This window comes from Suricata suricatta, chromosome 7 (assembly GCF_006229205.1).
Source record: "Suricata suricatta isolate VVHF042 chromosome 7, meerkat_22Aug2017_6uvM2_HiC, whole genome shotgun sequence".
In the NCBI taxonomy this organism is placed as follows: Eukaryota; Metazoa; Chordata; class Mammalia; order Carnivora; family Herpestidae; genus Suricata; species Suricata suricatta.
This window is the reverse complement of record NC_043706.1, coordinates 105,582,736-105,596,084: the sequence shown is the minus strand read 5'-3', so window position 1 is coordinate 105,596,084 and position 13,349 is coordinate 105,582,736. Positions and strand designations below refer to the sequence as shown.

Genomic DNA, 13,349 nt, shown 5'->3' with positions numbered 1-13,349 from the left:
TCATTGTGGTAAACTAGTCAGGCTTCATCAGCCAGACACTTTATGCCCACGGTATTAAAGGATTCTGCTCCCCAGAAAGCAGCTTCAGATTCCACGCAAGCGCACGCGCAATCTCAACACGACAACTCCCTAACCTAACGCCGGCCTCAAAGGAAGTGACGCAAAGCTGAGGGGCGGGGTGTGCTCTGCGCCGGAAGTAGCTCTCAGATAGTAAATAAGGCCCGAGAGGGTGGAGAGATACTGTCTCCATTTTGTCGTCCTCCGCGGCTCCTGCTCCGTTGCGGAGATGGGGAACGTCTTGGGACTGTGCTCCATGGCGAGCTGGGTAAGGAGGATTTTAGTGGCCTTCGGGGTGCGAAGCGTACGAGGCGGAAGAGAAGGGAACCCGAGCTGGGCTGGACGCGGCCCGTCGGTAGCGTGGTACCCCACCCAACAGGGAGTGCCTTTCTTCCCCATTTTCTCCCTGTCTTCCTCAGTCATCCAACTCCGCTTTAGGGCCTTGACTCTTGGGGAGAGCTGACCCAGGTGGCGGTGAGAGAAATGGAGATGGTAAGATAACGCCGATGGGAGAAGCAAAGAGAGCTAGCTGGTAGTCGTTCCTTGACACCCCGGTCTTTCGTGAAAGCCACTCCCTGTTTTCCGGGCCCTTTTTTGTTGTTTTTGTGTTTGTGTGTCTGCGTAGGCCATCTCTACAGAGGTCTTAGGCCTATTCCTTGGAGAACGCCATCACTTTCCGTCACGTTCCCAGCGACCTCAGACTGCAGCACTATCATCCCTAGAGGCATGTTGGCCTCTTTGTTCTGTGGGACCGACTACCATTAAGTGCCGGGTATTTGGGACAGCCTGGCGAGAATACTGACACGCTAATACAGTTTAGTCCTAGCTCTGTGGCTGGATCCTTAACCTTAATGGTAGGAGGAAATTACTGTATTTTTCAAGTAATGTCTACTAAAAGCTGGTCAGTTCAGTGATATTAAAAATCCTGTCGTTTGACATAAAACATGCTTGTGTAATTTGGAATTTCATGTTTAATTAGGTGTAGGTTGCATTTTAGATAGCATTGTTATAGTGAAGCCATTTTTCATTAAAGTGGCACAGTTTGATTTAGGTGGTGTGAATAAGCTTTAGTTTAAGATAATCATTCCATCCCCCCCCCTAATATAGACAGCAAATTAATCTTACAGTTAATAACTTATTTGTGATTTGGGCGAGATATTTGCGTTCAAGTCATAGTTCTTTAATCTGTGATTTCTAAATTCCACTTCCAACGCTTGTCTGACGTCCCAAATGACTCCCATTACATACATCAGCCAGAATTTTTTTCTTTCACATACCTCGCTTTTTTTTCCCAGAACTTTCTGATACTTCTTGAACTGTAAAACTTAAATTTTAATAAAATAATACATGGAGATTGTTATTTCAACCCAGGCCATTCATGATTATATTCTACGTATTTCTTCCTGTAGTTGGGTATGGAAACCGGGTATTTTTTTTTCTCTCTCAATAAGAAACTGGAGAATCTATTTGAGTCTAGTCTAATACAAAAGTGGTATAGTGTAAAATTTTACAAAATAGTAAATGGTAAAACGTTGCTTTCATGGGGGGGAGGAATGTGTGATTTGTGAAGTCAGATTTTGTCCATTTATCAAGTTGGCATGTTCTTTGTATATAGTAAAGACTTGAAGGGAGGGATTCATACTTCCCATTTTGTTCTCATCTCCAGAACCTTGATGAACAGCCTTTTTTGCCTCAAGGGCAAATATGGTTACAGAAGGGGAAAAAAAGTGTTTTAAGGTTGTTGTTTTTTTAAAATATTTGTTTTAAATCAGAAAATTTCTTTAGTGAGCAGCATGGAAACACAATATTCCTATTAATGTTTTTACAACTTAGTTCTTCACCTTTTTTTACTAGAAAACTGATAAAATTTCCACCGCATTTCAGCCACTGTTAATAACGAGGTATACTGGAAAGGTAGTTAACGGGAGGCAGTTTTCTTATCTACCAGTAAGGAGTAGTTATCTGTAGCAGATATGCTAGGTGGCCAAGGTAGATCTTTCAGTGTTCTAGATTAGTGTGGCCAGTCTGCTGGGAATTGATTCTGTAGTCTGCAATTCTAGTCATATTTCCCCCTTTCCTTCTGGTGCTTCTTTCTCTTCCTGAATTGTTCAATTTTAGTGTAATTTGATAGCAATTGAAGGGGACTTTGCCTTATAATATACAAATGTATTTTTTCCACAGTCAATATGTTTGTTTACTTTGAAGTTTTGACAAATTTAGAATTTATTCAGATTTTCAAAAGTATTCAAGTTATTAAATTGGAACAGTCAGTTAAACCGCAGTTAAACAAATTTTATTCGTTTCTTCAGGCTTAATCAATTTTTATAAAGGTTTTTTTTCTGATTTATAAAACAGCTCTAGAAAATTTTTAACCTATGAAAAAACAAAAAAGAAAAAATGTATGTAATACTGTTGTGTAGAGATAGGAGTATTATTTTTTATTTTATTTTGAGGGGTTTTTTGTTTGTTTTTGTTTTTGTTTTGCCAACAGGCCTAGAATTAGATTGGTCATAATCCTTGGTTCATGTATGGCTGGCTCTTTGATTAGTGACTATGTTATGCATTCAAATATCTGTGGACTTCCCACCCAATCCTATAACTACATTACCAGCAAAATTTATGCCTACTCCAGTGCTTTTCTCCACCCCAGTCTCAACAATAGTGTTAATGACTAGAATTGATTTTTTGAATTACTGGCCCTTAATATACAATAGCTATCGTTTTTTTACCCAGGATATGTAATGTGGTTAAGAAGAAAGAGCCGATGATTACTGCCTGCCTATTTGTCAGCCTCAGCTAGACTTTTATTTTTTAGTACAATGACTTGTTTTTGCAGAAATAATTTATAGTCACTATGAATATTCCAGCATAGCAGAGTACAAAGTTACAATGTCACACAAAAATGCCACTACCAGTAACATTCCTTTTCTCTCAGTGCATATATACACATGGATGAATGAACAAAAATATTTTTTTAGGAATGGTAGCATGCTAAATTAAATCAGTTTTTTCTGAATTTAACAGAAGAATAAAAGCAGAGGAGTTGCTGAATGTTAAATAAATGTTTCATGAGGAAAATTTCCTTAAAAGATTCTCTGAGGTGTTTCTATAGCAGTGGTTCTGAACTGGGCGCAGTTTTGACCCCAAGGTGCATTTGGCAATGTCTGTAAACATTTTTTGTGTCCAATTTTGGGGTAAGAGGTGCATCTAGTAAATAAAGGGCAGGGAAACTGCTAAACATTTTACACCGCACAAGATCCCCCTTCCCTCCTTCCCCCACAACAGAGAATTTTTTGGGCCCAAAATGTCAGTAGTGCCAGGGTTGACAAATTCTACTTTATCCTCTTCAGTTGGCCAGAGTAAAAAATGGAATGAAATCTGAGTTTTAACTGCCCTTAGCATGTAACGAATTCTGTTTTTACCTCTACCTTCTGCCTCACTTATGGAGGCTACCTGGTGCCACCAATTCTTGATCTACTTGAGAATTTTTCTCTACAAATTTTATTGCTTAATTTTTTCCTTTGATGGCTTTCTTTTTTTTTTTAATGTTTTATTTATTTTTGATACAGAGAGAGAGAGAGCATGAGAGGGAGAGGGACCAAGAGAGGAGACACAGTACCGGAAGCAGGTTCCAGACTCTGAGCTAGCTGTCAGCACAGAGCCAGACACGGGGCTTGAACCCACGAACGTGAGATCTGACCTGAGCCGAAGTCGGAGGCTTAACCGACTGAGCCACCCAGGCGCCCCGATGGCTTTCTTTTTAGGCCTTAAAAGGTTAAAAAAAAAAAAAAACAGGAAAATTAATCTGGAAGTCTTTGACCTTTTAAATTTATTTCTAAATTTGTTTAAGTTTACACCTTTTAAAAAAGCCCTTTGTGGAGTGCCTGTGTGCTCAGTCGGTTGGCTGTCCTACTTTGGCTCAGTTCATGATCCCGCTGCTTGTGAGTTCAAGCCCCACGTTGGGCTCTGTGCTGACAGCTCAGAACTTGGAGCCTGCTTTGGATTTTGTGGCCTAACCTGGCTCGCACTCTCTCTCTCTCTCTCTCAGGAATAAATAAAACATAAAAAATTTTTTAAAGCCCTTTATTTTTTTATTTGTAAGGAAGCATGGGTAAATTCACATGTTTAATCTGCCATCTTTAACCAGAATCTTTCTGTATTATATTTTATGTGTGATCTATATGTATTATAACCATATTCTAGTTATTTAGTCTTAGAACTAAACAAATCCTTCTTAAGTGTATTCCCTGGACTCTGTAGCATCAGCACACCAGGGAACTTACTGGAAACACTGATTAGGGCCCAGAGTTCTATTTTAATAAGCTGTCCAGGTGATTCTGATGCCTGCTACATTTTGAGAACCACTGTTCTACACTTAAGTGATTTCAAAGCGCAAAGCATTTCTTTTTAACCATGGCTTTTTTCTGTTTTTAAATGATATGTCATCTAATTGGCTAAATTTTATCATCTGCTAGAGGTTTGAAGAATTCATGGATGCTGAAATCCCTGAATTCTTTCGTATGTAAAAATATCTCTTACATTTTTGAGAGGCCTTGTTTACCAATATAATAGTATACCTATTATACCTATTTCTTTCAGAACTTAATACTGTTTTTTTTGTGAATTCTGTTTTGTCTGACAACCTCCTGGTATCCACTCCCTCCCATGTTCTGTTGAATTGTTTTCTTTGCATGGATATCGGAACAGTTTTTACCTGTCTTTGAAATTGGTCAAGTATGTCTGACTAAATCTTTCATCACTTTTTCTTCTGGAAAATAGTGGGCCTTTAAAAAATAATTTATTAATTTATATCCAAGTTAGTATATAATGCAACAAGCTTAATGCCCCTTACCCTTTTAGCCCATCTGCCTTCCCACCACCACACCAGCAACCCTCTGTTTGTTCTCTATGTTTAAGAATGTCTTATGTTTTGTCCCCCTCCTGTTTTTATTTTTGTTTCCCTTCCCTTATGTTCATCTGTTTTGTTTCTGAAAGTCCTCATATGAGTGAAGTCATAATGATATTTGTCTTTCTCTAATTTTGCTTAGCATAATACCCTCCACTTCCATCCACGTAGTTGCAGATAGCAAGATTTCATTCCTTTTGATTGCCAAGTAATACTCTATTGTATATATGTCCGTTCATCTGTCAATGGACATTTGGGCTCTCTCCATACTTAGGCTGTTGGTGATAGCACTGCTATAAACATTGGGGTGCATAAGCCCCTTTGAAACAGCTTTCCTGTATCCTTTGGATGAATACCTAGCAGTGCAATTGCTGGGTTGTAAGGTAGTTCTATTTTTAATTTTTTGAGGAATCTCCTTTTTTAAATCTTTTTTGAGTGTAGTTCTATTTTTAATTTTTTGAGGTTTCCAGAGTTCTAGAGTGGCTGCACCAGTTTGCATTCCCACCAGCACTGCAAAAGAGATCCTCTTTTTCTGCGTCCTCGCTGACATGTTGTTGCCTGAGTTGTTATTGTTAGCCCTTCTGACAGGTGCGAAAATAGTGTTCCTTTGAAAATACATACTCATTTCTTCTGGGGAAGTTTTTCTTATATTCTATCCTTGAATGTCTTTTTTGTTTATTTAGATGATTCCCTATTTTAAGGAAACTAGTTACTTTCATGTAATATTGTCATTGTTTTCCTTCTATATTATTTTTCTACTCTTGTAATTTTTTTAGTTGATATAGTTTAGTTGATATAGTGAATATGAAATTCACACTTTGTGTAATATATGGATCTGTGAATTTTGAGAAGTCCTATACTTATGTAATGACTACTGAATAGTTACCACCTTTTAAAAAAAAAATCTGTCATTCGTGTTCTTGGAAACCTCTTTTTGGGGGGGGGGGGTGCCTTCAGAGTTCTTTCCAGAAAGGCATATGAATAGGATTATACAGCATAGAGCCTTTTGAGTCTGGCTTTTTTTTCTGAATATAATTCATTTGAAATTTATTCATGGTGTTGTATTAGTGGTTCCTTTTTATTTTTGCATAGTAGTCCATTGCTTGGATGTACCACAACTTACCTATTCATGTACTGGTTGAAGGGCATTTCCAGATTTTGGTGATAAAGCAGCTATAAGCATTTCCATAAAGATAACTATAAAGGTTTTTTTGTGTGACTCTTAATGTTCTTTTTTGCTTAGATAAAATATCTAGCCATGGAATTGCTGAGCAACATGATAAACATACATTTGACTTAATAAGAACCTACCAAACTGGTTTCCAAGATAGCTGTACCAATTTTCATTCCCACTAACAAAAAGAGTTGTCAATACTTGGTATTATGAGTTTATTATTTTTGGCCATTCTAATGTGTCTGTAGTGGTATCTCATTATGGTTTTAGTTTGCATTTCCTTAGGGGATCTATAGTTTACATCATGGTTTACTCTTGGTGTTGGACATTCTGTGAATTTGGGCAAATGTCTAATGACATGTATTTACCATATAGTAGCATGTAGAGTATTTTCACTGCCCCCAAAAATCCTTTGTGTCTTGCCTATTCATCCCTCCACTCCCTTCAACCACTGATCTTCTTACTGTCTCCATAGTTTTGCCTTTTTTAAGTTTTCTCTTTGTCTTTTTATGGCTTAAGAACTTTCTTTTCAGCACTGAATAATATGCCATTATTTAGATGTACCACAGTACCTACTGAAGGACATATTTGTTGGTTCCAAGTTTTGGCAGTTACGAATAAAGTTACTATAAATAAACATTCATATGCAGGGTTTTGTGTGGACATGAGTTTTTTCTTGGTATTTAACTGGATTGTATGGTAAGCATATGTTTGGTTTTATAAACTGTCAAACTGTCTTCCAGAGTGGTTTTACCATTTTGCATTCCTACCAGCAATGTATGAGAAGCACTATTGATCCAGATCTTCATCTGCATTTGGTGTTAATGTGTGTTCTGGATTTTGGCCCTCCTGATAGATATGTAGTGGTATCTTGTTTTAATATGCATTTACCATACGCATATGAAATACGCTAATTTTCCATCTGTATATCTGATTTGATGAGGTGTCTGTTGACCCATTTGTTTTCTTAATCTTGGGAGTTCTTTGTATGTTTTGGATAATACTCCTTTAAGATCAGGTATGACTTTTGCAAAGTTTCACACGGTTGGCCTCTTTCCATTCTCTTGACATTGACCTTTGCAGAACAGAATTAAAAAAAGGTTTTTCATGTTTTATTTTTGAGAGTGAGCACAAATGCATGAGGGGCACAGAGAGACAGAGGATCCAAAAGGGGGCTCAGCACTGACAGCTAAGAGCCTGATGGGGGTGCTCAAACTCAGGAACTGGGAAATCATGATCTGATCTAAAGTTGGATACCTAATTGACTGAGCCACCCAGGTATACTTGTAGAGCAGAACCTTTTGGAATTTTAATGAAGACCAGCTTAACAATAATTTTTTGTGTGGATCATGCCTTTGGTGTTACCTGAAAAAGTCATTACCATACCCAAGGTCATTTCAGTTTTTTCCTATATGAGTTTTATGGTGTGCATTTAGATTTAAAGACCCATTCTGATTTAATTTGGGGGAAGGCTGTGAGAGATGTGTCTAGAATGATAGATTTTTTTTTTTTTTGGCATGTGGATGCCCAGTTGTTACAGCACAGTTGAGAAGGTGATTTTTGCTTCATTGATTAGCCTTTGCACCTTTGTCAAAGATTAGTTGATTTTACTTATATGAGGCTATTTATCCTTTTTTTATGTTTATCCTTTTTATATCCGATATTTTTCCTTTTTTTGACAATGCCATACTGGCTTGATTACTGTTGTTGCTTTATGATAAGTTTGAAGTCTGGTAGTTTCAGTCCTTCAACTTAGTTCTTCAATGTTTTGGTTACTCTGGGTCTTTTGTCTCTTCCTGTGAACTTTAGAATCAGTTTGTCAATATCTACATGATAACTTGCTGGGAGTTTGGGATTGCATTGAATCTATAGATCAAGTTTGAGGAATTGGTATCCTGACAATATTGAGTCTTCCTAATCCATAAACGTGGAATGTCTGTTCATTTATTTAGTTCTTTTATTTTGCTTATCAGAATTTTGTGGAGGTTTTTTCTATTGATCTTACATGTACTGTTTTAGATTTACACCTAAGTATTTTGGTGGTTTTTGTTTGGGGGATGTTAATGTAAATGGTAATGTATTTTTAATTTCAAGTTTCACTTTTTCATTGCTGATATATTGGGACGTGATTGACTTTTGCTTATAAACCTTGTGTCCTTCAACCCTGCTATAAGTGTTTATTCTAAGATTTTGTGGAGGGGTTTTTTTTGGTCATTTCTTTTGAGTTTTTTACATAGATGATAATGTCATCTGTGAACAAAGCTAATTTTCTTTCTTCCCAATGTGTTTACCTTTTATTTCCTTTTTTTGTGCTAATTGCATTAGCTAGAACTTCCAGTACAGTGTTGAAATGGAATGGTAATGGTATTAATAGGAAGGTTTCAGTTTTCTTACCATTAAATACAATAACTATAGTTATTTTGTTGATTTCTCAAGTTGGGGATTCCCTTCTATTTATGGCTTATTGAGAATTTTTTAATCAGGAATGAGTGTTGGATTTTGTGAAATAGATTTTCTGCATCTGTTGATATGATCCATCTTTTTTAGCCTGTTGATGTGATGGATTACATTAATTGATTTTTGAATGTTGAACTATTCTTGCAAACCTGGGATAAATCCCACTTGCTCATGATGTATAATTCTTTTCATACATTGTTGGATTTGATATGCTGGTATTTTGTTGAGGATTTTATGTGTCTGTGTTCATGAAAGTGCTGATACGTAGTTTTCATTTTTTTATAATGTCTTTTTCTGGTTTTGTTGTAGAGTGATGCTGGTCTCATACAGTGAGTTAGGCAGTGTTTCTCTGCTTCTGTCCTCTGAAAGAGATTTCAGAGAACTGCTTTTTGTTTCGTTTTTTTCTTTAACTGTTTAGGAGAGGTCATCAGTGAATCCATCTGGGTCACGTTTTTTCTGTTTTGGAAGGTTATTAATTTTTTTTTAAGTTTATTTATATTTGAGAGAGAGAGAGACAGAGTGTGTGGTGGAGGGGCAGAGGGAGGATGGGAGGGAGGGAAACAGGAGAATCCCAAGCAGGCTCCACACTGTCAGCACAGAGCCGATGTGGGGCTCAAGCTCATGAACTGCGAGATCATGTCCTGAGCAGAAACCAAGAGTTGGACACTTAACTGACTGAGCCACCCAGGCTCCCCAGAAGTTATTAATTATTGATTCAATTTCTTTAACAGATGTTGACTTATGCAGATTGTCTTATGTGAATTTTGGCAGCTTGTGCCTTTCAAGGAATTGATTAATTTCATCTAGGTTATCAAATTTGTGAACATGTAGCTGTTGACTGCATTCTTTTATTATCCTTTTGATGACCAAGGGATTTAAAGTGATACTGTCTCCATGTTTGATGTTAGTAATTGATGTTCTCTCTTATTGTTAGCCATCAGCATGTATATACACATGAGATGCATATGTATGAATACATAATTGAATACCGTGTTCTTAAGGTTTTTTAAACAAATTCTTATCTGTTAGGTCAGTTAAGAATAAGGTAAAGTTTTTATTTTACGTTTGATGGTCTCTCTTATTTAGAATCTGACTTATATGTCCCTGTCTCTAAAGTACTTCCTTAAACATTTCTTGCAAGGCAGGTCTACAGTTTGACCACAAATTCCCTCAATTTTTATTTGAGAAAGATTTCTCTTTCACCTTTGAAGGATAATTCACAGTATAGAACTCTCAGTCGGTGGGATTTTTTTCTTCAACACTTTAAATATTTCACTACACTGTTTTCTTGCTTACATGGTTTCTGAGGAGAAGTGGATGTAATCTTCTCTTTCTTCCTCTATAGGTAAGGTGTTTTTTTCTTCAGCTTTTTGAGATTTGTTTTATGGTCAAGAATATGGTCTGTGTGGGTTGTGTTCTATGTGCTCTGAAAAACAATTTGTGCTTTGCTCTGGTTAAATTGAATATTCTGTAAATGTCAGTTAGGCTCAATTAACTGATAATGTACAAGTTTTTATATCCTTACTGATTTTTGTTGTGCTACTTAATGAGAGAACATAAATGTGAATATACTTGTTATTCTTTTTACTTTTATTATTTTTCCCTTCGTGTATTTTGAAGATCTTTCGCTAAGTGTAGAAACATTTAGGATTGTAGGTCTCCTCTGTGAATATCCCATTAATCTCCATGAATGTCCCTCTTCATTATGAAGTGTCTCTCATTAATCCTGGTAAGATTTTTTGCTCTGAAATCTGTTTTGTCTGGTACTACAATGGCATGGTATTTATTTTTTTCTTTACTTTTAACCTGTTTGCATTTTTATATTTAAGTAGGTTTCTTATAGAAGAGAGAGAGAGTTGGATCTCAGTATTTATCCAGTGTGACAGTCTCTGCCTTTTTAAGTGGGGGTGTTTATGCCATTTACATTTAGTGTGATTATTGATTATGTTTGGGCTTAAATAAACCATCTTTCTGTTTTTGTTTTGTCTATTCATTATCCCTTTTCTGTAGAGTTTTTTGTGTGCCATATTTTACATTTACTAGCCATTTCTCTTAGTATTCTGTTTTACTTCCATTGGCTTGCTAGCTCTACTTCTTTTACTTGGTTTTTTAGAGGTCACTTTAGGGTTTATAGTATCCATTTTCATCTTATTACTATATCTTTATTTCTTTTTTTTCTTTTATAGTTTATCATCAAGTTGGTTTCCATATAACACCCAGTGCTCATCCCAACAAGTGCCCTCCTCCATGCCCATCAGCCCTCAGTTTGTTCTCAGTATTCAATAGACTCTCATGGTTTGCCTTCCTCCCTCTCCCAACTATTTTTTCCCCATCCCATTCCCCATGGTCCTCTGTTAAGTTTCTCCTGTTCCACATATGAATGAAAACATACGGTATCTGTCCTTCTCTGCCTGACTTATTTCACTTAACATGACACGCTCGAGTTCCATCCACGTTGCTACAAATGGCCAGATTTCATTCTTTCTCATTGCCATGTAGTATTTCATTGTATATATAAACAATATCTTCTTGATCCAGTCATCAGTTGATGGACATTTAGGCTCTTTCCATGATTTGGCTATTTTTGAAAGTGCTGCTACGAACATTGGGGAACATGTGCCCCTATGCATCAGCACTTCTGTATTCCCTTGAAATCTCTAGCAGTGCTATTGCTGGGTCATAGGGGAGTTCTATTGTTAATCTTTTAAGGAACCTCCACAGTGTTTTCCAGAGCGGCTGTACCAGTTTACATTCACACCAGCAGTATAGGAGGGTGCCTGTTTCTTCACTCCTCACTAGCATCGCTAGTTTCCTGATTTGTTCATTTTAGCCATTCTGACTGACGAGATGATTCCTCAGTGTGGTTTTGATTTGTATTTCCCTGGTGAATATCCTGATATTTCCAATTTAAGAACCTACAGCGGTATAGTTCAATGTCGTCTTTTGCATACTGCTTGTAATCATCATACACTTGACTTCCACCTTTGTTATAACCCTGCACAATACATTGCTCTTATTTTTCTTTTAAAAAGATAATTTTCCTCTAAGTAATTTTTTTATATGAGAAAAATACATACATTTGCTATTTTCGTTGTTTTTCATTCCTTTTTGTATAGATCCAGTTTTTATGGGATTTCACATTTCATTTTTGAGTTCTCCTTTCCATTTGCTTTGTTATTTTTTTGTAGTTCAGGTGAAGCACTTGTACAAAATTTCCTTTTCTTACTGAGTTTTGTTTCAGACTGAATTCTTAAAATGTCTCGTCACCACCACCCTGTTTTTTTTTTTTTTACCCCCTGAGGGGTGTGCCTATTTGTTTATTTTTATTTTTTGTAAGATTGTTTGCATAGTTGCGATGATTTTTTTATTTCTGTCTTAAGCTTAATACAAACAAACAGCTTTGTTCCTACTTTATATTGGTTGCTCCAGTGTGTCTGACTTCTACCATATTCTCTTCCCATGGTTTCTGAGACTTTTCCCCTAGAACTGTGGCTTTCGGTCTGCAATATCGTAGTCTGTCCAGCTTCCTAAAGTCTGACAGTGTGGTAGAGCTCAGCCTAGGTTATGGTGAGTTCTATGAGAATACTTAACACTTTCCTTTCTGAAATATTGGTAAATACCCTTACAATGTTCGTTTTTTCTGGTGAGGAATATAACCTGTTCCTCTGCGGTATACAACTAGTGTAGTTTGGAGTTCCACTGGAGAAAGTTAACCTGAGTTTTCACTACCACCATTTCCTTTCCAGAAGAGGGAAACAATACGGATGCCAGTTCACTTCTTTTTCTCTTCTTTGGTATTTGAGAATTTTCAGAATTTTGTGAATTCACCAATATATTTGGGGGCTAGAAGACAGGAGCCATAAATGGCCATGTAATCATGAATATTTTTTGTTTCTGTTAAATTATTTTCTGCTGATTTTTTTCCTTTTGTTATTTTGATTTAGAGGTCAAGCACATAAAATTTTTTTAAGTATATTTGTTTATTTCAAGAGTGAGAGAAATTGTGCAAGCAGGGGAGGGAAAGGAAGGGAGGGAGAGAGTTGAGAACCCCACAGGCCCTACACTGTCAGCATGGAGCCCAGTGGGGCGCTTGAACTCATTAACTATGAGATCATGATCTGAGTTTGAAATCAAGAATTGGACACTTAACCAACTGAGCCACCCAGGCTCCCAATGTCAAGCACTTTTATGTTTCACTTGGGTCCATCTTTACACGGAAATGACTGCGTTTTATAGTTCATGGATAATTCTATGAGACCCAGATCCTTTTGTTTTTTGGTAATTACTTTTTCTCTTTTGAGTGGATGGAACATAAATTTTCACTGTATCATTTTAAACTGTACTGATATTTAATATCCTTTTTCCCAGATACCATGTTTATGTGGCAGTGCTCCTTGTTTGCTGTGTCGATGCTGTCCTAGTGGAAACAACTCTACTGTAACTAGATTGATCTATGCACTTTTCTTGCTTGTTGGAGTGTGTGTAGCTTGTGTAATGTTGATACCAGGAATGGAAGAACAACTGAACAAGGTTAGTTTTTTGTTTAATTGATTAACTGAACCTATAGCATGTGTATGTGTAAAACTGATTTTCATGTTTTGGAAACAGAATAATGTACAAAGTAAGATAATCTGTAATTCCTAATTTTAGTAATCTTCATAGTCCTTTAGGAAAGACAGACAATACAAGACAGCTTAATGTTCTGTGATTGTGGTATAGAAAATATGCTATGGTAATAAGGAGAAATAAGTAATT

The 13,349-nt window shown here is 36.6% G+C and overlaps 1 protein-coding gene across 1 annotated transcript in view; it reads left to right on the top strand.

Moving 5' to 3' along the window:
- Positions 1-200: 200 nt before the first annotated feature.
- The window catches only part of SERINC1 (serine incorporator 1), a 30,392-nt gene continuing 17,243 nt past the window's right edge, over positions 201-13,349 (top strand). Inside the window, exons 1-2 of the mRNA XM_029943356.1 lie at positions 201-325; positions 12,963-13,124. Coding sequence (XP_029799216.1) covers positions 287-325; positions 12,963-13,124 — 201 coding nt within the window. The 5' untranslated portion in view covers positions 201-286. The remainder of the gene's footprint in view (positions 326-12,962; positions 13,125-13,349) is intronic.